Source organism: Acanthochromis polyacanthus, chromosome 1, assembly GCF_021347895.1.
Source record: "Acanthochromis polyacanthus isolate Apoly-LR-REF ecotype Palm Island chromosome 1, KAUST_Apoly_ChrSc, whole genome shotgun sequence".
NCBI lineage: Eukaryota > Metazoa > Chordata > Actinopteri > Pomacentridae > Acanthochromis > Acanthochromis polyacanthus.
In genome coordinates this window covers 23,139,324-23,162,043 of record NC_067113.1, presented here as the reverse complement: position 1 = coordinate 23,162,043, position 22,720 = coordinate 23,139,324, and the positions used below count along the sequence as shown (strand labels likewise).

Sequence of the window (22,720 nt, the reverse complement as noted above, 5' to 3'; positions counted from 1 at the left end):
AGCCTTGGCCAAAACAGGCTTTCCAGATCAAATGTAATGTAACAATAGAGGTGTGGGTTTGGGAAAACAAGTCTCTCCTACAAGTGGCCTCATAGATCCAGCTCTTGGCAGCAGAAGACAGAGGGGAGGCCAGCAGGCAGCGAGCACAGCCACATTACCAAGGAGCTGTGAGAGAGGAGAGTTGCCTGGGTTGTGGCTGTTCCCATGCTTCAAGGTTTGGTTAAATGTCACTAATGTTGAGGACTATGTGACCTGAAAGTAACCCAGGCTAAATATCATTTACTGGGCAGATTTAATGAAACTGTGGTCTAAACCAACTCTAAACCCTGAATAACAAATCAAGCTGTCAGTGCTTTTGAAAATGATCAAAGAAGCACTTTCTTGAGCATTTTCCTTAAGTTTAGCAATTAAGACTATTTAGGTGAGAGAAGCAGTGTCCTAATTAAAACAGAATCAGTGTTGACTGTTGGTAATATAAGTCTGGAATGCAAAACTTACAAAACACGAAAGACCGAACTGTAGTATGTCCACCATGAGTTGGTTTTATTGGGATGCAACGTTTAAATTACTCTGATCAATATGTTTATATCAAAAGTAGATGAAATTGGTATGTGTAATGAGAAAGGGTTGCTTGCTGCTTTGCAAGCTCTGAAGTAACTCATGATTAGCTATCTGCTAAGCACTGAGTGGCACTAAGTTTAAGTGGAACATTTAGCTGCAGAAAAGAGGTTGTAGTTTAGGAGCGGTTACATAACATGTCAGCCATATCAAATGAATAATGTGATAACATCATTATTGTGTGTACAGCCTGTAGCGAGTCACCACGTGGCAAAGGATCAGTTAGTGCAGGTTTAAAGCAAGGTTAAAGCTGTATTCATTTGATGTTTGTTCAATTGTGTTTTGAAGCAGCAAATAATTGCCTACGAACACATTTAGCAGATATTGATAAACATAAGCATTGACTTGACACTGTGTTTCTGGCCACCTGATAAATCCTAGTCTAATATTCACTGCATGTTGGTCTCCAACACTCCTACATCTTGCTGCTAAGCAGCTAAATGATTGACTACAATAACTAGCTAAGTGTGTGCCCTTGCACCGCCTGTCCTCGGCACTGTCGGTGCTCGGACCCTAATAATAACAATTCCTAGCATTCCAATAGGGTCCTAGGCACCGCAGTGCCTTGGACAGCCAGTGCCATTGCACCGCCTGTCCTCGGCACCGTGAGTGCTTGGACCCTAACAAGGAGAAGCTGGAGTCACAGCTGCAGCAGATTGACACCAGGGGACTATGGCAGGGACGAAGAACTATGATGGACAATAAAGCAACACCGATGACCATGATGAGTGCTGACATATCTCTGGTTGACGAGCTTTACAACTTTTATGAGCGGTTCAAGGCTCCCAGTCTATCCATCCTGCCCAGCAGAGAGGAAGAGACTTTCACTGTGACGGAGCATGATGTGAGACTGATGTTTCAACTTGTGAATACCAAGAAAGCTGCAGGACCAGACTGTATAAAAGGCCGTGTCCTCAAAGCCTGTGCCAACTGGCTTGTACCAGTGTTCACGGAAATATTCAGCCTCTGGCTCGACCAGTGCATCATCTCCAGGTGCTTTAAGTAATCTGTCATTGTTCCTGTCCTCAAGAAAGTAAAGCCCAGCTGTCGTAATGACTACTATTGCCCTCACCTCTCTGGTGATGAAATGTCTGGTCAAAAACTTCAGCACCTCCTCTCTACCTGCCTCCCTGGACATCCTACAGTTTGCATACCAGCCAAACAGATCTACAGATGACATCCATCACCTGCTACACACAGCCCTGGCCCACACGAACACTAGGAAGGGGAATTTTGTGTGAATGCTGTTCATGGATTTCAGTTCAGAATTCAACATCATAATCCCTGCCAGACTGGTCAATAAGCTGCAGGACCTTGGATTCACCCCCTCCATGTGAAGGTGGGTCTCCAGCTTTCTGACCAGCAGACCAAAGATGGTTCGAGTGGGAAAACACCGGTCTCCCTCATGCACCCTGAACATGGGTGCCCCCCAGGGCTTTGTGCTGAGCCCTCTGCTGGACTCACTCTTCATTAATGACTGTTTGTCCACATCAGACTCTAACACAATCAGTAAGTTTTCTGACGACACAGGAGTGGTGGGACTGATGTCCAACAACAACAAGGAAGAGGACTATTTGATGGAGATCTCCCACCTGGAGGACTGGTGCAGAGACAACAGCCGCCTGGTTAACTTCAGCAAGACCAAGGAGCTGTTTGTGGATTACAGGTTCAGTGGGGCAGAGCTGGAGAGATCTGAGAGCTTCCAGTACCTGTGTGTTAACATCACGCAGGACCTGACGTGGTCCTGCCACATCAACACTCTGGTGAAGAAAGCTTGACAGCGTCTCTACCACCTCAGAGGCCTGAGGGACTTTATGCTCCCTCTCAAGGTGCTCAGGAACTTCTACACCTGCACCATTGAGAGTGTTTTGGCTGGGAAGTATCACCACCTGGATGGGCAGCAGCACCCAGCAGGACTTCTTGACACCATCGCAACCACTCTCCCCAACCTGCAGGACATGTACAACAAACAATGCAGGTTAAAGGCCAAGAAGATTGTCAGTGAGCCCGCCCACCCCAGCCAGAATGTTCTGTCTGCAACCGGAAGTAAAATAACAGAGGATGAGGAGGGTCTTCTTCTCACTGGGTGTTTGCCTGCTGAACCTGGAAAAATAGACTGAATCGACAATGAACTTGCTAATTTATTTTCAATTCTTTATTTCTGTTCAGTATCCTGTTTACTTTTTGCCTTGTTCATATACATATACATTTATTGCACTATTTGACATTTTGATTTAATACATCAATTCCACTCTTCAGTGTTGACATGACATAAAAATATTTTAAGTTCACACAAACTGCAATGTCACATAAAAAGTGAATAATATTACAAAGTTTACAAACATGATAGGATTGTTTTGAATATCACAAGCAGGTAACAACAAAGTTATATCACAATAAATTGACACAGAAATGTCATAATACAGAAAAAGAGATTTAAATACATGGACATGCATCCAGGTGTGAAACATTCAAACACTGACTTCTTCGATAGACCAGAACGAGCAGGTTCTAACCGCAATATGTAATCAAATAAACATTTCAGTGTCTTGACTTCACCCTTCTGAGAAACAGCTTGGACATAAATACATCCTGAATGCTAAGATTGCTTAATCATAATGTGGGCAAAACTTTTTCTGACATTATGTCTATGTAAGTGATAATCAGTTTCATTGTACAAGATCTTGAAAACATGCACCCTCATTCAAAACATCATTATGATTGTGATCAGCTTGTAGCATCTTCAGACATCTTGACAGGTTTGTTTTCACCTGCATGAATAATTCCTTAACTTTTTTCTGGAAGGTTTTCCCTACAATGACATAGAGAATGGGGTTGAGAACACTGTTGGATAAGGCTAAACTGGTGAAGATGCGCTGGCAGATATACAAACTTTTGAAAAAGCGGCACCCATTCAGAACGTTAACTCTACTGAGCAGGTCTAGTATGCTAAGCACATGCATTGGTACCCAACAGATGAAGAACGCCAAGAGGATCCCCAGGACCAGAATGGTGGCCTTCTGCTCCCTTTTCTGAGCATTTAACTCCTTCTTCAATGTTCCACTCAGAGCGTTAACAATTTTGAGGGTGCAGAAGGAAACAATAAAAGCGGGAATGAAGAAGAGGAATGTATTGATCCCTTCAAACACCAGAAACATGAAAGGACTTGGGAAATTTAAATCACATGTGGTAAAATTTCTTTCAGGGTCATGTACAACTTCCCTGTAAATGACTGAGGGGACATTCAAGAGAAAGCACACACCCCACACCAGCACACATGCCACTTTGGCATAAAATGGCGTCCGCATTCTTCCGCTGGTCAGTGGATGGACGAGTGCTGAATATCTGTCAATGCTCACCAAGGCAAGGATGGTGATGCTGCAGTGGACATTCATGCTGATGGAGAAGGGGAGCAGCTTACACACAGTTTCACTAAGGTGCCAGTCATATTTTGTCCCTGAAATCACAGCAAGGACGGGAAAAGGAGACATCAGAAAGAGGTCGGCAGTGGCCAGGTTGCTCAGGTAGATCTCAGCCGCGGTACAGGCCTTCTTATGGAGCCAGAAAACCACCAACACAAACACACTTAACATGATTCCCAGCACACTGATGATCAGGAGATACACTGGAATCACGGTGAAGTTCCAATCGATTGGATTATAGTGGCACCAAGTGTCATCTGTGCTGTTTTGATTTTCATCCACAGTTTCATGGCTGATGTTTGCAGGGATGCTGTAGAGAAATAAAGGAAGGAAAACCAGACAAAACATTATACTTAAAACTATTTGAAGCTTACATAATCAATTATCTTACTGGAACATAGCTTAGTGTGATTTATTTGACAATGACTGACAACAGATAAAATTTATTTGGATGTAGTAATTACCAACCGTTGTCATGCTGCATGTTATGTGAAGTCCCCATAATTAAACAGGCCAAGCAATTTCCAGTAATGACCATAAAATTAATTATAGGATTGTAATAAAGTAATAAATTTGTAATTATTGTTTGCTATTTTTTTGTTAGTGGAGCAAGCTTGATTTTTTGCTATTTGCTTGATTGGTAAGATGAGTAGAATTGCAAGCATTAAAGACTTTGAATGACTAACTTTGTTAATGAGCAATGTTTTCTTGCAGCTTTGTCAGTGTTTATATGTAATTTTTAGATCAATAATCTTTTCCAGAATGTTTCTCAGTAGGTAATTTGGTGTGTTTAATCGTCATCAACATGTAACGCTTAACATGTGAGACAAACACAGTTATGGTCTAGAAGCTGACATGTTGACACAACAAAAATACAAAACCTAACCTGAACCTAGCTGTTGTTTTTTGTGTACGCTTTCATAATATATCTGCTTGTTCTTGTTCACAGCTAATGTAAAATGTAAAACTCTTTTTCTGCTGAACACAAGTGAACACTGCTAAGTTGTTAATACTGTAATGAGAGCAAATGAAGGTAAAATATTGACAATTCATGCATACCTTGACAGAAGTGTCATCCCTTCTAGTGAAAATAGAAAATGCTAAAATTCCCAGCAAAACTCTTCCAGTTCCTTCTGCTGTTGTGCTCCGTCAGTTTCAGACTCACTGAATTAAGGAAGTAAACTGATAATAAAGTGATGTGTATCAGTATCTTTTACTCATTCACTCAATTGCCACCTCCTCCCATTTTCAATTTACCCCTCCTGTTTCTTCCTATTTTTTTTTTTTTAGCAGAATTGTGAATCTCAGGTTGCAGTATTCAGAGATTGTGTTCACGCGATTAATGTTTTTTAATGGTATTTTCCTACAGATTGCTTTAAAATAAAGTTGACTCCTGATGAGGACATGTCAGCCCTGAGCAATTTATGACAATGTTCATTATTGTATTCATGTCACTAAATTCAGCAAAGTCACTTGAAAATATGTTGTAAAGTAGAAGATTTGTGGACAGAGTTGAAAAGGTGTACGTGCACAAGCCGGCCTACAAATCTGACTCACTTACACCAGTTCTGTCAAGAGGAATAGGTCAATAGGTTAAAATTCCAGCTGACTATTGTGAGAAACTTGTGGGCGGACACCCAAAACATTTGACCCAAGTACAGTTTAAAGGCAATGCTATCACACTATCAAATACTAAGGAAATGTATGTAAACTTCTGACTTTGAAGAAAATAATAAAAAATTCTAAAAAATTCTAAAAAAAAAAAAAAATCCTCTGCCTGTCATTATTCTTGCATTTCGCAAATAGAAATATTTTTTAAAAATCTGAACTGGCCTAAAATAGGAAAACTTTAGTCTGATTTAATGTTACAGTGAAAAAAAGCTTCGTGCCTGTTTATACGATGAATATAAACTTCTGGTTTCAATTGTATTTTGTTAGCATGATGTACTGGGGGTAACATTCCAGCAGAGTCTTGAAAATATCAAATTTATTTTTCGCAATTTTTATTTTACTGTAGGCATTAAAAGAAATACAATTTCACTTAAACTTTGATGCCACTCAACTCTGTCATACTGGCCACAAAAAGAGCCTTAAAGTAGTTTGAAACAGAGTCCTCTCTCTATGCAAAAAACAATTCTGAAATTTAACAAGCCTCGGCAAATAAACTCTGCTTGTGGAAGCAGAAAGACAGCTGAGAACTAAAACACTCATATACATGTAGACATGTATGAACTGTGGTAAGATTTGAGAAAAATGCACCTATGTCTTTTAATGTGATTTTTTTGTATTAGGTAGCTCTTAAACCCAGCCGGAAATAAACCATTTACACCACAGTCAACCGTTTTATTACAAAACAAACGGAGACAATTTGTCCAATAAACTGTCAGAAATACAAATAGAATGCAGTTTTTCAGAAACTCCCTTACAGTCGATTTCCAAAATTTGTTGAACATAGGACGTAGGACAACTCAATCAATCAATCAAAGTTTATTTATAGAGCACTTTACAACACTCATGGTGACCAAAGTGCTTTCCAGTTAAAACAAACATTAAAATAAGAAATAAAATCAGATCAAAAGAAAGCAACAACAGAGCATATCAGGAAAATAAAATCAGATAAAATCAGATAAAATCAGATAAAATAAGATAAAATATAATAAAATGAAATGTCACCACATTATTTTGTATTAAAAGCCAGTTTGAAAAGATATGTTTTTAGCCGCGATTTAAACAAGCCAAAGTCAGTGATGGTGCGAATGTCAGGGGGCAGTTTGTTCCAGAGTCTTGGCCCAGCAACTGAAAAGGCTCGATCCCCCCAGTGTTTATACCTGGCCCTTGGGACTTCCAGAAACAGCTGGTTAGAGGATCTCAACTCCCTGTTTGGGTTTCGGACAGAGAGAAGCTCCATTAAATAAATAGGCACCAGACCGTTCAGGACTTTAAAAACAAAAAGTAAAATTTTAAAATCAATCCTAAAAGGAACTGGACGCCAGTGGAGGGAGAAGAGAACTGGGGTGATGTGCTGATGCCTTGGAGTGTTTGTGAGGAAACGAGCTGCCGCATTTTGCACCAACTGGATGCGGCTCAGGGCAGACTGGAGACACCGACATAAAGGGCATTGCAATAATCAATACGTGAGCTAATAAAAGCATGAATAGTCCTTTCCAGGTCGGTGCGACTTAAAAAAGGCTTTACTTTAGATAAAAGACGTAGCTGATAAAAACTGTCTCTGACCATGTTGTCATTCTGTTTTGTGAAAGTAAAACTGTTGTCAAAAATGACACTGAGGTTCTTTACAGATTACAGGTTTTAACTTTGAAAACACACAGTCTGAAAAAGCGAGAACATTGTCTCCAAATAAAATGTAGTCAGTCTTGTTCTCATTTAAATGGAGGAAATTTTTTCCCAGCCATGACTTGATGTCATTGATACAGTTCGTGAGGGACTGAAGGGCACCACTTTTGTTTGGGAACACAGGTAAATACAGCTGTAAATCATCGGCATAACAGTGAAATGTTAAATTAGGCATGGCTATAACTGACCCTAGTGGCAACATATAAAGGGAAAAGAGTAAAGGGCCCAAGATGGAGCCCTGGAGAACTCCGCAAAACAAAGAGGCAACAGAGGAGGACAGGTTGCCAATCATAACAGAAAAAGTCCTGTTGGTCAGGTAAGACTCAAACCACTTGAGTGCAGTACCACGGATGCCAACAAAATTATTTAAGCGAGACAAGAGAATAGAATGGTCGACTGTATCAAATGCTGCCGTTAAGTCGAGCAGTACCAGGACAATAGGACGCTTGGCTTTAACAGACACAGCTATATCATTATGTACTTTAAGAAGCGCAGACTCTGTGCTATGCCGTGATCTGAAACCAGACTGAAATTTTTCCAAGATAAAATTGTTTTCTAAAAATGCCTGAAACTGTATAAAAACAATTTTCTCAAGGACTTTAGAGATAAAATGCAAGTTAGAAACAGGTCTAAAATTAGATAAAACATTAGCATCAAGATGTGTTTTTTTTAAGAAGTGGTCTCACAACAGGATGCTTAAAAGAAACCGGAACACATCCTGAGTTAAGACAAATGTTCATTAAAACCAGGAGGACAGGCCCAACAGTAGAAAACACCTCTTTAAGTAATTTAGCTGGGAAAACATCCAAAGGGCAATTTGTTGTTTTCATGTGTTTAACTACATCAGTAAGGGATGAGAGGGAGATGGTGTCATGGTCTCACTCCAGCTCCTGCCCGGTTTTTCCTTCCTGTCTCTCTCTCTCCCGGCCGCTTGCCCTCTTGCTGACAGCTAAGTGCTGCATGGGCTTCAGCTGGGAGTAATTAGCCAACTCTATTCACCTGCTTCCCTCCTCTTCCTTTAAAGCCCTCTGCTCCCCTCAGTTGGTGCTGGAGCATTGGTTTGGACCGACCCACATGCCGTTCCCACACACTTCCTCTGGATACTTCAGTTTTTGGACGCTACTGGTTTTCTCCTTTTGTAGATTCAGCCTTTTGGGACTCAGTTGTTTTTTGGTCTTGCCCGCAGCCTGTTTCTCCCTTTAAGGAGAAGTTTATCCCCGTTGTGCGAGTACATGTCCCTCATGTTATTGTCAGCTGTTTGGTTTTGGCTTCGTTGAATAAACTCCCTTCACCTTCACACCTGCTGTCTGTCTGTTGGTGTCTGCGCCTGGGTTCTCCACCACAAACCGTAACAGATGGGCTCAAAGTGGTCAAACACTGGAGAGAGCGGGGTTGTAGCAGATTGGTCAGGGCTTGTACCGGTGTTCACGGAAATATTCAGCCTCTGGCTTGACCAGTGCATCATCTCCAGGTGCTTTAAAGGGGAACTTCGTTTTTTTTCAACCTGGGGTCTGCTTTCATGTCATTTCATACATGTGAGTGATGGAGAAATTAATTTTCAACATAGCTCCAGTATTTAGCCAGGCAGGCAGCTTAGCAGCTCAGCTAGCTGCTCAGCTAGCGAAAAGTATGGGGCTACTGACCCCCCCCGCGTCAAAGTCCACCCTAACGTGCTTTTTTTCCCACACTGACCGGCTCGGAGAGTCTCAACGAGTGTCCTACAACATACTAGAGATGAGAAGTGAACGAAAACCTCCACATTACTTGGCGATCTCCATTTGTTGTGGTCTGTATCCAAATCTCGGGACGCTAGAAAACAAATCTCGTTCCGAAATCGCGCGATAACTCGCGCCAAAACACCGGTGGGGGAAACAGCTGTTTGCCTCAGGTGAAAAGAGACGAGTGGAGCACGTTAGGGCAGACTTTGATTGGGGGGGCCAGTTGCCCCATACTTTTTGCTAGCTGAGCTGCGAAGCTGCCTGCATGGCTAAATACTGGAGCTATGTCCAAAATTCATTTCTTCATCACTCACATGTATGAAATGACATATGAAAACAGACCCCAGGTTGGAAAAAAAATGAAGTTCCCCTTTAAGTAATCTGTCATTGTTCCTGTCCTCAAGAAAGTAAAGCCCAGCTGTCGTAATGACTACTATTGCCCTCACCTCTCTGGTGATGAAATGTCTGGTCAAAAACTTCAGCACCTCCTCTCGACCTGCCTCCCTGGACGTCCTACAGTTTGCATACCAGCCAAACAGATCTACAGATGACATCCATCACCTGCTACACACAGCCCGGGCCCACACGGACACTAGGAAGGGGAATTTTGTGTGAATGCTGTTCATGGATTTCAGTTCAGAATTCAACATCATAATCCCTGCCAGACTGGTCAATAAGCTCCATGTGAAGGTGGGTCTCCAGCTTTCTGACCAGCAGACCACAGATGATTCGAGTGGGAAAACACCGGTCTCCCTCATGCACCCTGAACATGGGTGCTCCCCAGGGCTTTGTGCTGAGCCCTCTGCTGGACTCACTCTTCATTAATGACTGTTTGTCCACATCAGACTCTAACACAATCAGTAAGTTTTCTGACGACACAGGAGTGGTGGGACTGATGTCCAACAACAACAAGGAAGAGGACTATTCGATGGAGATCTCCCACCTGGAGGACTGGTGCAGAGACAACAGCTGCCTCCTGAACGTCAGCAAGACCAAGGAGCTGTTTGTGGATTACAGGTTCAGTGGGGCAGAGCTGGAGAGATCTGAGAGCTTCCAGTACCTGTGTGTTAACATCACGCAGGACCTGACGTGGTCCTGCCACATCAACACCCTGGTGAAGAAAGCTCAACAGCGTCTCTACCACCTCAGAGGCCTGAGGGACTTTATGCTCCCTCTCAAGGTGCTCAGGAACTTCTACACCTGCACCATTGAGAGTGTTTTGGCTGGGAAGTATCACCACCTGGATGGGCAGCAGCACCCAGCAGGACTTCTTGACACCATCACAACCACTCTCCCCAACCTACAAGACATGTACAACAAACAATGCAGGTTAAAGGCCAAGAAGATTGTCAGTGAGCCCGCCCACCCCAGCCAGAATGTTCTGTCTGCAACCGGAAGTAAAATAACAGAGGATGAGGAGGGTCTTCTTCTCACTGGGTGTTTGCCTGCTGAACCTGGAAAAATAGACTGAATCGACAATGAACTTGCTAATTTATTTTCAATTCTTTATTTCTGTTCAGTATCCTGTTTACTTTTTGCCTTGTTCATATACATATACATTTATTGCACTATTTGACATTTTGATTTAATACATCAATTCCACTCTTCAGTGTTGACATGACATAAAAATATTTTAAGTTCACACAAACTGCAATGTCACATAAAAAGTGAATAATATTACAAAGTTTACAAACATGATAGGATTGTTTTGACTATCACAAGCAGGTAACAACAAAGTTATATCACAATAAATTGACACAGAAATGTCATAATACAGAAAAAGAGATTTAAATACATGGACATGAATCCAGGTGTGAAACATTCAAACACTGACTTCTTCGATAGACCAGAACGAGCAGGTTCTAACCGCAATATGTAATCAAATAAACATTTCAGTGTCTTGACTTCACCCTTCTGAGAAACAGCTTGGACATAAATACATCCTGAATGCTAAGATTGCTTAATCGTAATGTGGGCAAAACTTTTTCTGATATGTCTATGTAAGCAATAGTCAGTTTCATTGTACAAGATTTTGAAAACATGCACCCTCATTCAAAACATCATTATGATTGTGATCAGCTTGTAGCATCTTCAGACATCTTGACAGGTTTGTTTTCACCTGCATGAATAATTCCCTAGCTTTTTTCTGGAAGGTTTTCCCTACAATGACATAGAGAATGGGGTTGAGAACACTGTTGGATAAGGCTAAACTGGTGAAGATGCGCTGGCAGATATACAAACTTTTGAAAAAGAGGCACCCATTCAGAACGTTAACTCTACTGAGCAGGTCTAGTATGCTAAGCACATGCACTGGTACCCAACAGATGAGGAATGCCAAGAGGACCACCAGGACCAGAGTGGTGGCCTTCTGCTCCCTTTTCTGAGCATTTAACTCCTTCTTCAACGTCCCACTCAGAGCGTTAACAATTTTGAGGGTGCAGAAGGAAACAAGGAAAGCAGGGACAATGAAGATGAATAAACTGATCCCTTCAAACACCAGAAACATGGACGGACTTGGGAAATTAAAATCACATGTGGTAAAATTTCTTTCAGGGTCATGTACAACTTCCCTGTAAATGAGTGAGGGGACATTCAAGAGAAAGCATACACCCCACACCAGCACACATGCCACTTTGGCATAAAATGGCGTCCGCATTCTTCCGCTGGTCAGAGGGTGAACCAGAGCCAAATATCTGTCAATGCTCACCAGAGCAAGGATGATGATGCTGCAGTGGACATTCATGCTGATGGAGAAGGGGAGCAGCTTACACACAGTTTCACTAAGCTGCCAGTCATATTTTGTCCCTGAAATCACAGCAAGGACGGGAAAAGGAGACATCAGAAAGAGGTCGGCAGCAGCCAGGTTGCTCAGGTAGATCTCAGCCACGGTACAGGCCTTCTTATGGAGCCAGAAAACCATCAACACAAACACATTCAAGAGGATTCCCAGCACACTGATGATCAGGATGTACACTGGAATCGCAGCGAAGATCCAATCATGTCCATTATAAAGGCACCAAGTGTCATTTGTGCTGTTTTGATTTTCATCCACAGCTTCACGAGTGAAGTTTGCAAGGATGCTGTAGAGAAATAGAGGAAGGAAAACCAGACAAAATATTTGAAGCTTACATCATCAGCCATCTTACTGTTTTGTTCGAATGATGAAGGGATGATACTGAGAAATTCTGAATTCTGAGACACACTAAATACTGTGAAATAGAGAGTCTAGCTGAGTACAAATTAAATGCTGTCTTCTGTAAAATATTTAATTCTGTGAAACAAAGGAGCACATTGCAGAACATGACAGTTGTTTTTCCAGTTGATTCCTGAAGGTTGTCTTGACAACAACAAAAAATCTGCAGCAAACTTAACACTCAGTATGACTGAGCTTTACAAATACTTTGTCTTGGTAGCACGTTGGTATGCTTTTGCTCCAATTTTCAGCATTTTAGCGTGTTATTTCACATTTGGATTATTACATGATCACATACTGAATATTATGTGATTACATATTGATGTTGGAAGACACTAATAATCACCATATGCCAATAAGTACATTTTGTAATTAAGCTACAAACAAAACAAAGAAATAAATTAAACATGAGTTGACAAAAACAGAGACATCTTCTTTTGCAAATCAACTCTAATCAGTTTTTAATAGCTTGTGCAAGCAATAAAAATGTATAATCAAAGAGAGTGATGTTTCCACAAACCCCTTTATGGTGTAATAAAAATAAACAAAAAAAGTGATCCAAGTAACATAAGTAAGTGTGATTTATTTGACAGTGACTGATAACAGATAAAATTCATTTAATGTGTTAGTAATTGCCAACATTGTCATGCTGCATCTAAAGTCCACACAGATTAAACAGACCAACAATTTTCTGCTAATGACCATAAAATAATTTTAGGTTTGTAATAAAGTAATAAATTTGTAATTAATGTTTGCTATTTTGTTTCAGTAGAGCAAGCTTGATTTTTTGCTATTTGCTTGATTGGTAATGTGAGTAAAAGTGCAAGCATTAAAGACTTTGAAAGACGAATTTGTTAACAAGCAGCGTTTTCTTGCAGCTTTGTCAGTGTTTATATGTAATTTCTAAATCAATAATCTTTCCAAAATGTTTCTCAGTAGGTAATTTGGCATATTTAAACCTGTGTATTTAAACATGTGAGACAAATACAGTTACGGTCTAGAAGCTGACATGTTGACACAACAAAAATACAAAACCTAACCTGAACCTAGCTGTTGTTTTTTGTGTACGCTTTCATAATACATCTGCTTGTTCTTGTTCACAGCTAATGTAAAACGTAAAACACTGTTTCTGTTGAAGACGAGTGAACACTGCTAAGTTGTTAATACTGTAATGAGAGCAAATGAAGGTAAAATATTGACAATTCATGCATACCTTGACAGAAGTGTCATCCCTTCTAGTGAAAATAGAAAATGTTAAAATTCCCAGCAAAACTCTTCCAATTCCTTCTGCTGTTGTGCTCCGTCAGTTTCAGACTCACTGAATTAAAAAAGTAAACTGATAATACAGTGATGCGTATCAGTATCTTTTACACATTCACTCTATTGCCACCTCCTCCCCTTTTCAATTTGCCCCTCCTGTTTCTTACTTCTTCTTCTTTCTTTTTTTTGTTTAGCAGAATTATGAATCTAAGGTTGCAGTGTTCAGAGATTGTGTTCACATGATTGATGTTTACATGATATTTTCCCAGAGATTGCTTCAAAATAAAGTTGTCCCCTGATGGGGACATGTCAGCCCTCAGCAGGTAATGAGAAAGTTCAGTATTATATTCATACCACTAAATTCAGCAAAGTCACTTGAATATTTGCTTTAAATCAACAGATTTATACAGTTTGTTACAACATTTTTATCTGCAACGAGGCTGACATTAACTGTACCAGGTTTTGATAATACAGTTAACGGTTTTTTGTTATTTTTTTGGTGGTGTGCTTTTATTAGATTGTCACAATGGAGGAATGACCTGACAGAGTTTTTTCAGGAGTTCAATGAGACAAATTTCCCCAGAGTGAAAATGATTAATTATTGATATTCATTCAAGTTTCATCTTTGTACATATTGAGAAAACAGACTATTTTAAACTGCAAGACCACTGTTAGTTTTAAGTATGTTGTGACTAAAATCATATATTTTTCTATCATGGTGTAAAAGGGTTAACACTCCTGTAGACTCTTGAAAATATCAAAATATATACAAACTTCATTTTAGCGATTTATTTTTTACTAGAGGTATTAGATGTCACTCACCTGTGTCATACTGGCCACAAGAAGTACCTTTAAGTAGACTGAAACAGAGTCCTCTCTCTATGCAAAAATCAATTCTGAAATTTAACAAGCACGGCCTGTTTGAGTCTGTTTGTATCTATGGTTTGTTCGTAATAAAACTCTTTATTCAATTTGATCCGTCTCTGCCTGCTCCTGTGTGTCTGCACCTGTGTTCTCCGATCTAGGCGCATTCTAAGCCTCAGAATTAGTTAATTGATGGTTTTTAATATTGTGACTTAGCTTTCTGTTGTGCGTTTTTGTATTGGTTTTGTTCTGATTTATGTTTGCAATCTGTGCTTTTCAGGGGGCAATTTGTGCTTGGCTGCCCCCTGAAACACTGGGCAGCCAGGAGCCAGTTCAGCTGCAACCAGACCAAGAGACCACATGTTGACTAACTCAGAGAAGCTCAGACCCAGCAACACCTGTGGAGCTCTGACCAAACAAGAAAAGATCCATATCATGCTTTAATGCTACAATTTCACTTCGGTCAAGCTGTTGCATCTAAACATTTGTTTTCTTCTGCCACAGATATATATTTCTCCTGGTAGCCACATGTTTTCTGATCTCCAGTTCCTGTACTTACCTTTACCACAGAGTCCCCACAGACGACTCTGGAACAACTTTGACCAAAGTCAACCATTTTGACCTGAAGTGGCTTCTGGTCCACAACCATGATATTGTTGGGTTTTATCTTAGTGTGGATAAGTTCCAGGGTCTTGGGGTGGCTAAGTGCAGAGGTCGCCTGAAATCACACCAATGTGTTCTCATCAGATCTCAACTATAGTTCCTCTTTTAAACATGGCATATGTTTCAAAGTATGATATCAATACTACTGAGGGTAGTGAATGGGAAAATCCAACATACCTGATGAAGAACTGGAAGGATCTCAGACCAGATTTAGACAGAAAACCCAGAGGTAGAAGAAATATTCACATCGTGTACTTTAGTAAAAGTACCAATAACGCAGAGCAGAAATGCTCATGCACACATCTTTTCAAGTTTGCTCAAGTTGTACAATGTCACACACAAAAGTGAATAATATTACAAGGTTTATAAATATGATAGGATTGTTTCTGAATGTCACAAGCAGGTAACAATAAAGTTACATCACAATAAATCTACACAGACATGGCACAATACAGAGAAACAGATTTAAATACGTGGACATGCATTCAAGTATGAAACATCCAAACACTGACTTGTTGTATCAAGAGTGTAAATGATGTTACATAGACACATAAAGTCTGCCTCAGTTTCTTTGCTACATTACTTCCATTATCTTAGGTTTTGTCCATTACTTCAGTGATGTAAAGCATGTGTGGTAATCCTGTTTAATTATGTAACAGTTTAGCTCTTGTGTTGCATCTGAAAACATGAAAGCTAATGAAACAACTGTTAGGCTATAAGTGGTAGAGTGTCAGATTTTGGTAAATGCACCAGAAGTGGTACAAATCTGTTTATGTTAGACACAGAAGAGGAATAAAATAATGAATCTCCATGTTTCAGTCGCCCTCATCCCTGACTTCATTTTCCAAAATTGTTGTCCAGAGAAAATACGGCGCCAGGACTGTGTTGAGAAAGATTCTCTGAAAAATATGTCAGAGCGAGCAGGTTGTCACTGCAATATGCAATTGAACAAACATGACAGTGTCTTGGCTTCACCCTTCTGAGAAACAGCTTGAACATAAATACATCCTGAATATTAAGATTATTTAATCATAATGAGCAAAGCTTAATTTTCTGACATTATGTCTCATAAACAATAGTGTAATTGTACAGGATCCTTAAAACATACACCCTAATTCAAAAGGTCACTATCACTGCGGATCAGCTTGCAGCATCTTCAGCTTATTGACTTATTGACAGGGTTGTGCTCATCTGTGTGAAGGATTCTTTAACTTTTGTCTGGAAGGTTTTCCCTACAATGACATAGAGAATGGGGTTGAGAACACTGTTGGATAAGACTAAACTGGTGAAGATGAAATAGCAGAGATGCAGATTCTTTAGAAAGTGGCACCCATTTAGAATCTTAAGTAAACTGAGCAGGTCTAGTATCCTAACCACTTGCATTGGCACCCAGCAGATCATGAAAACCAGGAGGACCACCAGGACCAGAGTGGTGGCCTTCTGCTCCTTTTTCTGAGTGTTTAACCTGTTCTTTATCCTGTTTCGCAAAGTATGAATAATATTGACAGTGCAGAAGGAAATAACAGCAATGAGGACGATACAGCAAAATTCATTTACCCCTTTAAACACCAGGTACATAGTAGGAATTGGATCTTTAAGAACACATGTGGTAAAATTTCCCTCTGGGTCACGTGTAGCTTCACTGTATATAAATGTGGGGACATTCAAGAGAAAGCATACACCCCAAACCATGACACATGCTAGTTTGGCATATAATGGCCTCCGCATTCTTCCATCGGTCAGTGGGTGAACTAGTGCCACATATCGGTCAAAGCTCACCAGAGCAAGGATGTAAATGCTGCAGTCGGCATTCATCCGGGGAAAAAACATGAGCACTTTGCATAGTGTGTCAGTAAATTGCCAGTCATCTACTGTTGCTGCAGTCACAGCAAGGACAGAAGGAACAGACATCAGAAAGAGGTCGGCAGCAGCCAGGTTGCTCAGGTAGATCTCAGCCACTGTACATGCCTTCTTGTGGAGCCAGAAAACCACCAACACAAACACATTCAAGATGATTCCCAGCACACTGATGATCAGGATATACACTCCAGTCACAAAGGGGACCCAACTGCTTAGTTCGAAATGACACAAAATGCTATCTGTGTTGTTGTGATATTCATCCACAGCGTCATGGCTGAAGTTTGCAGGGATGCTGTGGAAAAATAGAGGAAGCTTTACAAGGAACTCATGTTGGAAACTTTTCGAATATGACAGCTGAGGTTCAACACATTCATAGTCTTTTGTTGCAATTTTTACTTTATTTTGACACATTATGATAGGTAGTGTCTACAGATATGGACCCGTACAAGTAGCCTGTGGGCTACGAATACGGCACTTTCCATTTGTCAGACAGATACGGACCCGTACGTGAGTCTTGCGAGTCAAGAAGCTGCTAACCACTGCAAACTGTTGAAAGGTAAGCAAAGGTTAAGGTTAGTGTTAGGGTCAGGTTTAGGGTCCGTACCTGTAGTACCGATGCTACGGGTCCGTATCTCTAGCGTCTACCGGGAGTCACGTGACCAGATCTCGCGTATCTGATTGGCAAATGGCAAGTGCCGTATCCATAGTCCACAGGCTACGGGCCCATACCTCAAGCAACAACCATTATATGACATATTGATATTGGAAGACACTAAAACAATTACATGACTGTTTTAACCAAACTTTTAATTTGAAAACAAAAATAGTTCAATAGTTTGCTTTGTATGTTCAGTATAGTCTGTTGACTAATTTTGTGTGTAATGTAAAAGAAAAAATAAATTTGATCTGTGGAAGTTTTTAAAAAAAAATGAGGTATCTGCTTTTTTAGATAAACTCCACTCGTGCAAAAATACAAACCGACATTTCCACAAACGCTTTATGTTGTAAAAAAAGAACAAGCCAGAATGATATATGACTAATATAAGTAGGTGTGGTTTGTTTGATCTGAGACCAATACAAGAGAAACTGCACATATCAAATAAAGCCTATGCATACCTCATTGGTGAAAGAGTCATCCCTTCTGGCGTACACAGAAAATGTTAAAATTCCAAGCAGTGCTCCTCCAGTTCCTCGTGCTGCTGCGCTCCGTCTGTCTCTGACCTGCTCACTCCAAACAGAAAATAAATTGATAGTGATGTCAGCCAATGTCTTTGACTCACTCTATCACCACCTCCTCCCCTCTTCATTCTGTGCCTCCTGTTTCTGCCTTTATCTAGTAGCATTGTGTATTTCTGGTTACAGTATTCAGAGATTGTGCCTACATGATTCACGCTTTATGTTACTGAAAGTTTAAGTTTTCCAAAACATTGTTTATTGAAACTTAGCAATATATTTTCAGAGCAGCTATGGCTGTAATATACAGAAAAAACCCCGAAATTATTCATGAAGAAGACTGAACAAGAAAACACACAAAGAGGCCAAAGAAGCAGATTGAGATGTATACTGTGCATCACGGATGAGCAGGTTGGACCCGAGCAGAGAGCCACACTGCCAGGGATGGCTGGAATGAAAGTGTTTTATTGTAGGATGAGAATAGCGGCTCGGTGAGGAGGGAAACCGGTGACGAATTGGCTGGGAAGAGTAGACGAGGGTTGTGGGGGGCTGGATCCCGGACAGCGTGAACTGACTGAGGTCGTTGTTCACCAATCTGGCAGGGAGTAGAAGAACAAGCCGGTTCTTATTGCTGAGGAGCGGATGGGAGACCGTGGGGCCGGGCCGGGCAGAGGAGCGGATGGGAGACCGTGGGGCCGGGCCGGGCAGAGGAGCGGATGGGAGACCGTGGGGCCGGGCCGGGCAGAGGAGCGGATGGGAGACCGTGGGGCCGGGCCGGGCAGAGGAGCGGATGGGAGACCGTGGGGCCGGGCCGGGCAGAGGAGCGGATGGGAGACCGTGGGGCCGGGCCGGGCAGAGGAGCGGATGGGAGACCGTGGGGCCGGGCCGGGCAGAGGAGCGGATGGGAGACCGTGGGGCCGGGCCGGGCAGAGGAGCGGATGGGAGACCGTGGGGCCGGGCCGGGCAGAGGAGCGGATGGGAGACCGTGGGGCCGGGCCGGGCAGAGGAGCGGATGGGAGACCGTGGGGCCGGGCCGGGCAGAGGAGCGGATGGGAGACCGTGGGGCCGGGCCGGGCAGAGGAGCGGATGGGAGACCGTGGGGCCGGGCCGGGCAGAGGAGCGGATGGGAGACCGTGGGGCCGGGCCGGGCAGAGGAGCGGATGGGAGACCGTGGGGCCGGGCCGGGCAGAGGAGCGGATGGGAGACCGTGGGGCCGGGCCGGGCAGAGGAGCGGATGGGAGACCGTGGGGCCGGGCCGGGCAGAGGAGCGGATGGGAGACCGTGGGGCCGGGCCGGGCAGAGGAGCGGATGGGAGACCGTGGGGCCGGGCCGGGCAGAGGAGCGGATGGGAGACCGTGGGGCCGGGCCGGGCAGAGGAGCGGATGGGAGACCGTGGGCCGGGCCGGGCAGAGGAGCGGATGGGAGACCGTGGGGCCGGGCCGGGCAGAGGAGCGGATGGGAGACCGTGGGGCCGGGCCGGGCAGAGGAGCGGATGGGAGACCGTGGGGCCGGGCCGGGCAGAGGAGCGGATGGGAGACCGTGGGGCCGGGCCGGGCAGAGGAGCGGATGGGAGACCGTGGGGCCGGGCCGGGCAGAGGAGCGGATGGGAGACCGTGGGGCCGGGCCGGGCAGAGGAGCGGATGGGAGACCGTGGGGCCGGGCCGGGCAGAGGAGCGGATGGGAGACCGTGGGGCCGGGCCGGGCAGAGGAGCGGATGGGAGACCGTGGGGCCGGGCCGGGCAGAGGAGCGGATGGGAGACCGTGGGGCCGGGCCGGGCAGAGGAGCGGATGGGAGACCGTGGGGCCGGGCCGGGCAGAGGAGCGGATGGGAGACCGTGGGGCCGGGCCGGGCAGAGGAGCGGATGGGAGACCGTGGGGCCGGGCCGGGCAGAGGAGCGGATGGGAGACCGTGGGGCCGGGCCGGGCAGAGGAGCGGATGGGAGACCGTGGGGCCGGGCCGGGCAGAGGAGCGGATGGGAGACCGTGGGGCCGGGCCGGGCAGAGGAGCGGATGGGAGACCGTGGGGCCGGGCCGGGCAGAGGAGCGGATGGGAGACCGTGGGGCCGGGCCGGGCAGAGGAGCGGATGGGAGACCGTGGGGCCGGGCCGGGCAGAGGAGCGGATGGGAGACCGTGGGGCCGGGCCGGGCAGAGGAGCGGATGGGAGACCGTGGGGCCGGGCCGGGCAGAGGAGCGGATGGGAGACCGTGGGGCCGGGCCGGGCAGAGGAGCGGATGGGAGACCGTGGGGCCGGGCCGGGCAGAGGAGCGGATGGGAGACCGTGGGGCCGGGCCGGGCAGAGGAGCGGATGGGAGACCGTGGGGCCGGGCCGGGCAGAGGAGCGGATGGGAGACCGTGGGGCCGGGCCGGGCAGAGGAGCGGATGGGAGACCGTGGGGCCGGGCCGGGCAGAGGAGCGGATGGGAGACCGTGGGGCCGGGCCGGGCAGAGGAGCGGATGGGAGACCGTGGGGCCGGGCCGGGCAGAGGAGCGGATGGGAGACCGTGGGGCCGGGCCGGGCAGAGGAGCGGATGGGAGACCGTGGGGCCGGGCCGGGCAGAGGAGCGGATGGGAGACCGTGGGGCCGGGCCGGGCAGAGGAGCGGATGGGAGACCGTGGGGCCGGGCCGGGCAGAGGAGCGGATGGGAGACCGTGGGGCCGGGCCGGGCAGAGGAGCGGATGGGAGACCGTGGGGCCGGGCCGGGCAGAGGAGCGGATGGGAGACCGTGGGGCCGGGCCGGGCAGAGGAGCGGATGGGAGACCGTGGGGCCGGGCCGGGCAGAGGAGCGGATGGGAGACCGTGGGGCCGGGCCGGGCAGAGGAGCGGATGGGAGACCGTGGGGCCGGGCCGGGCAGAGGAGCGGATGGGAGACCGTGGGGCCGGGCCGGGCAGAGGAGCGGATGGGAGACCGTGGGGCCGGGCCGGGCAGAGGAGCGGATGGGAGACCGTGGGGCCGGGCCGGGCAGAGGAGCGGATGGGAGACCGTGGGGCCGGGCCGGGCAGAGGAGCGGATGGGAGACCGTGGGGCCGGGCCGGGCAGAGGAGCGGATGGGAGACCGTGGGGCCGGGCCGGGCAGAGGAGCGGATGGGAGACCGTGGGGCCGGGCCGGGCAGAGGAGCGGATGGGAGACCGTGGGGCCGGGCCGGGCAGAGGAGCGGATGGGAGACCGTGGGGCCGGGCCGGGCAGAGGAGCGGATGGGAGACCGTGGGGCCGGGCCGGGCAGAGGAGCGGATGGGAGACCGTGGGGCCGGGCCGGGCAGAGGAGCGGATGGGAGACCGTGGGGCCGGGCCGGGCAGAGGAGCGGATGGGAGACCGTGGGGCCGGGCCGGGCAGAGGAGCGGATGGGAGACCGTGGGGCCGGGCCGGGCAGAGGAGCGGATGGGAGACCGTGGGGCCGGGCCGGGCAGAGGAGCGGATGGGAGACCGTGGGGCCGGGCCGGGCAGAGGAGCGGATGGGAGACCGTGGGGCCGGGCCGGGCAGAGGAGCGGATGGGAGACCGTGGGGCCGGGCCGGGCAGAGGAGCGGATGGGAGACCGTGGGGCCGGGCCGGGCAGAGGAGCGGATGGGAGACCGTGGGCCGGGCCGGGCAGAGGAGCGGATGGGAGACCGTGGGGCCGGGCCGGGCAGAGGAGCGGATGGGAGACCGTGGGGCCGGGCCGGGCAGAGGAGCGGATGGGAGACCGTGGGGCCGGGCCGGGCAGAGGAGCGGATGGGAGACCGTGGGGCCGGGCCGGGCAGAGGAGCGGATGGGAGACCGTGGGGCCGGGCCGGGCAGAGGAGCGGATGGGAGACCGTGGGGCCGGGCCGGGCAGAGGAGCGGATGGGAGACCGTGGGGCCGGGCCGGGCAGAGGAGCGGATGGGAGACCGTGGGGCCGGGCCGGGCAGAGGAGCGGATGGGAGACCGTGGGGCCGGGCCGGGCAGAGGAGCGGATGGGAGACCGTGGGGCCGGGCCGGGCAGAGGAGCGGATGGGAGACCGTGGGGCCGGGCCGGGCAGAGGAGCGGATGGGAGACCGTGGGGCCGGGCCGGGCAGAGGAGCGGATGGGAGACCGTGGGGCCGGGCCGGGCAGAGGAGCGGATGGGAGACCGTGGGGCCGGGCCGGGCAGAGGAGCGGATGGGAGACCGTGGGGCCGGGCCGGGCAGAGGAGCGGATGGGAGACCGTGGGGCCGGGCCGGGCAGAGGAGCGGATGGGAGACCGTGGGGCCGGGCCGGGCAGAGGAGCGGATGGGAGACCGTGGGGCCGGGCCGGGCAGAGGAGCGGATGGGAGACCGTGGGGCCGGGCCGGGCAGAGGAGCGGATGGGAGACCGTGGGGCCGGGCCGGGCAGAGGAGCGGATGGGAGACCGTGGGGCCGGGCCGGGCAGAGGAGCGGATGGGAGACCGTGGGGCCGGGCCGGGCAGAACTTGCTGGGGATGAGTGGGCCAGAGGGTTTGCTCAGGGGGCCAGACTGGTCGAGGCTGGAGGGTCCGCTTCAGATGGCCACCAGGAGACGGGACAGGTCAAGACTGGACAGGGCAGAGGGTCCACCTCCGAGTACAGCGGGGGGGCCAGACAGACAGGCGGGGCCGCTCCGGCGGGGGGCCCAGACA

The 22,720-nt window shown here is 47.1% G+C and overlaps 3 protein-coding genes across 3 annotated transcripts; all 3 read right to left on the bottom strand.

Moving 5' to 3' along the window:
- Window positions 1-2,461: 2,461 nt before the first annotated feature.
- LOC127533213 (B2 bradykinin receptor-like) lies at window positions 2,462-4,352 on the bottom strand. The gene is made up of 2 exons (XM_051945709.1): window positions 3,390-4,352; window positions 2,462-2,467 (listed from the first exon to the last, which is right to left on the bottom strand). The coding sequence occupies exons 1-2, from the start codon at window positions 4,209-4,211 to the stop codon at window positions 2,462-2,464; spliced, it is 828 nt and encodes a 275-aa protein (XP_051801669.1). The 5' UTR covers window positions 4,212-4,352.
- Window positions 4,353-10,897: 6,545 nt separating this feature from the next.
- LOC127533165 (B2 bradykinin receptor-like) lies at window positions 10,898-14,396 on the bottom strand. The gene is made up of 2 exons (XM_051945634.1): window positions 14,388-14,396; window positions 10,898-12,236 (listed from the first exon to the last, which is right to left on the bottom strand). Exons 1-2 carry the CDS (start codon window positions 14,394-14,396, stop codon window positions 11,130-11,132), a joined length of 1,116 nt encoding a protein of 371 aa, XP_051801594.1. The 3' UTR covers window positions 10,898-11,129.
- Window positions 14,397-15,322: 926 nt separating this feature from the next.
- Window positions 15,323-18,277, bottom strand: LOC110971444 (B2 bradykinin receptor-like). Its single transcript, XM_051938097.1, has 2 exons — window positions 18,069-18,277; window positions 15,323-17,244 (listed from the first exon to the last, which is right to left on the bottom strand). The coding sequence occupies exons 1-2, from the start codon at window positions 18,086-18,088 to the stop codon at window positions 16,254-16,256; spliced, it is 1,011 nt and encodes a 336-aa protein (XP_051794057.1). The 5' UTR covers window positions 18,089-18,277; the 3' UTR covers window positions 15,323-16,253.
- Window positions 18,278-22,720: the final 4,443 nt, after the last annotated feature.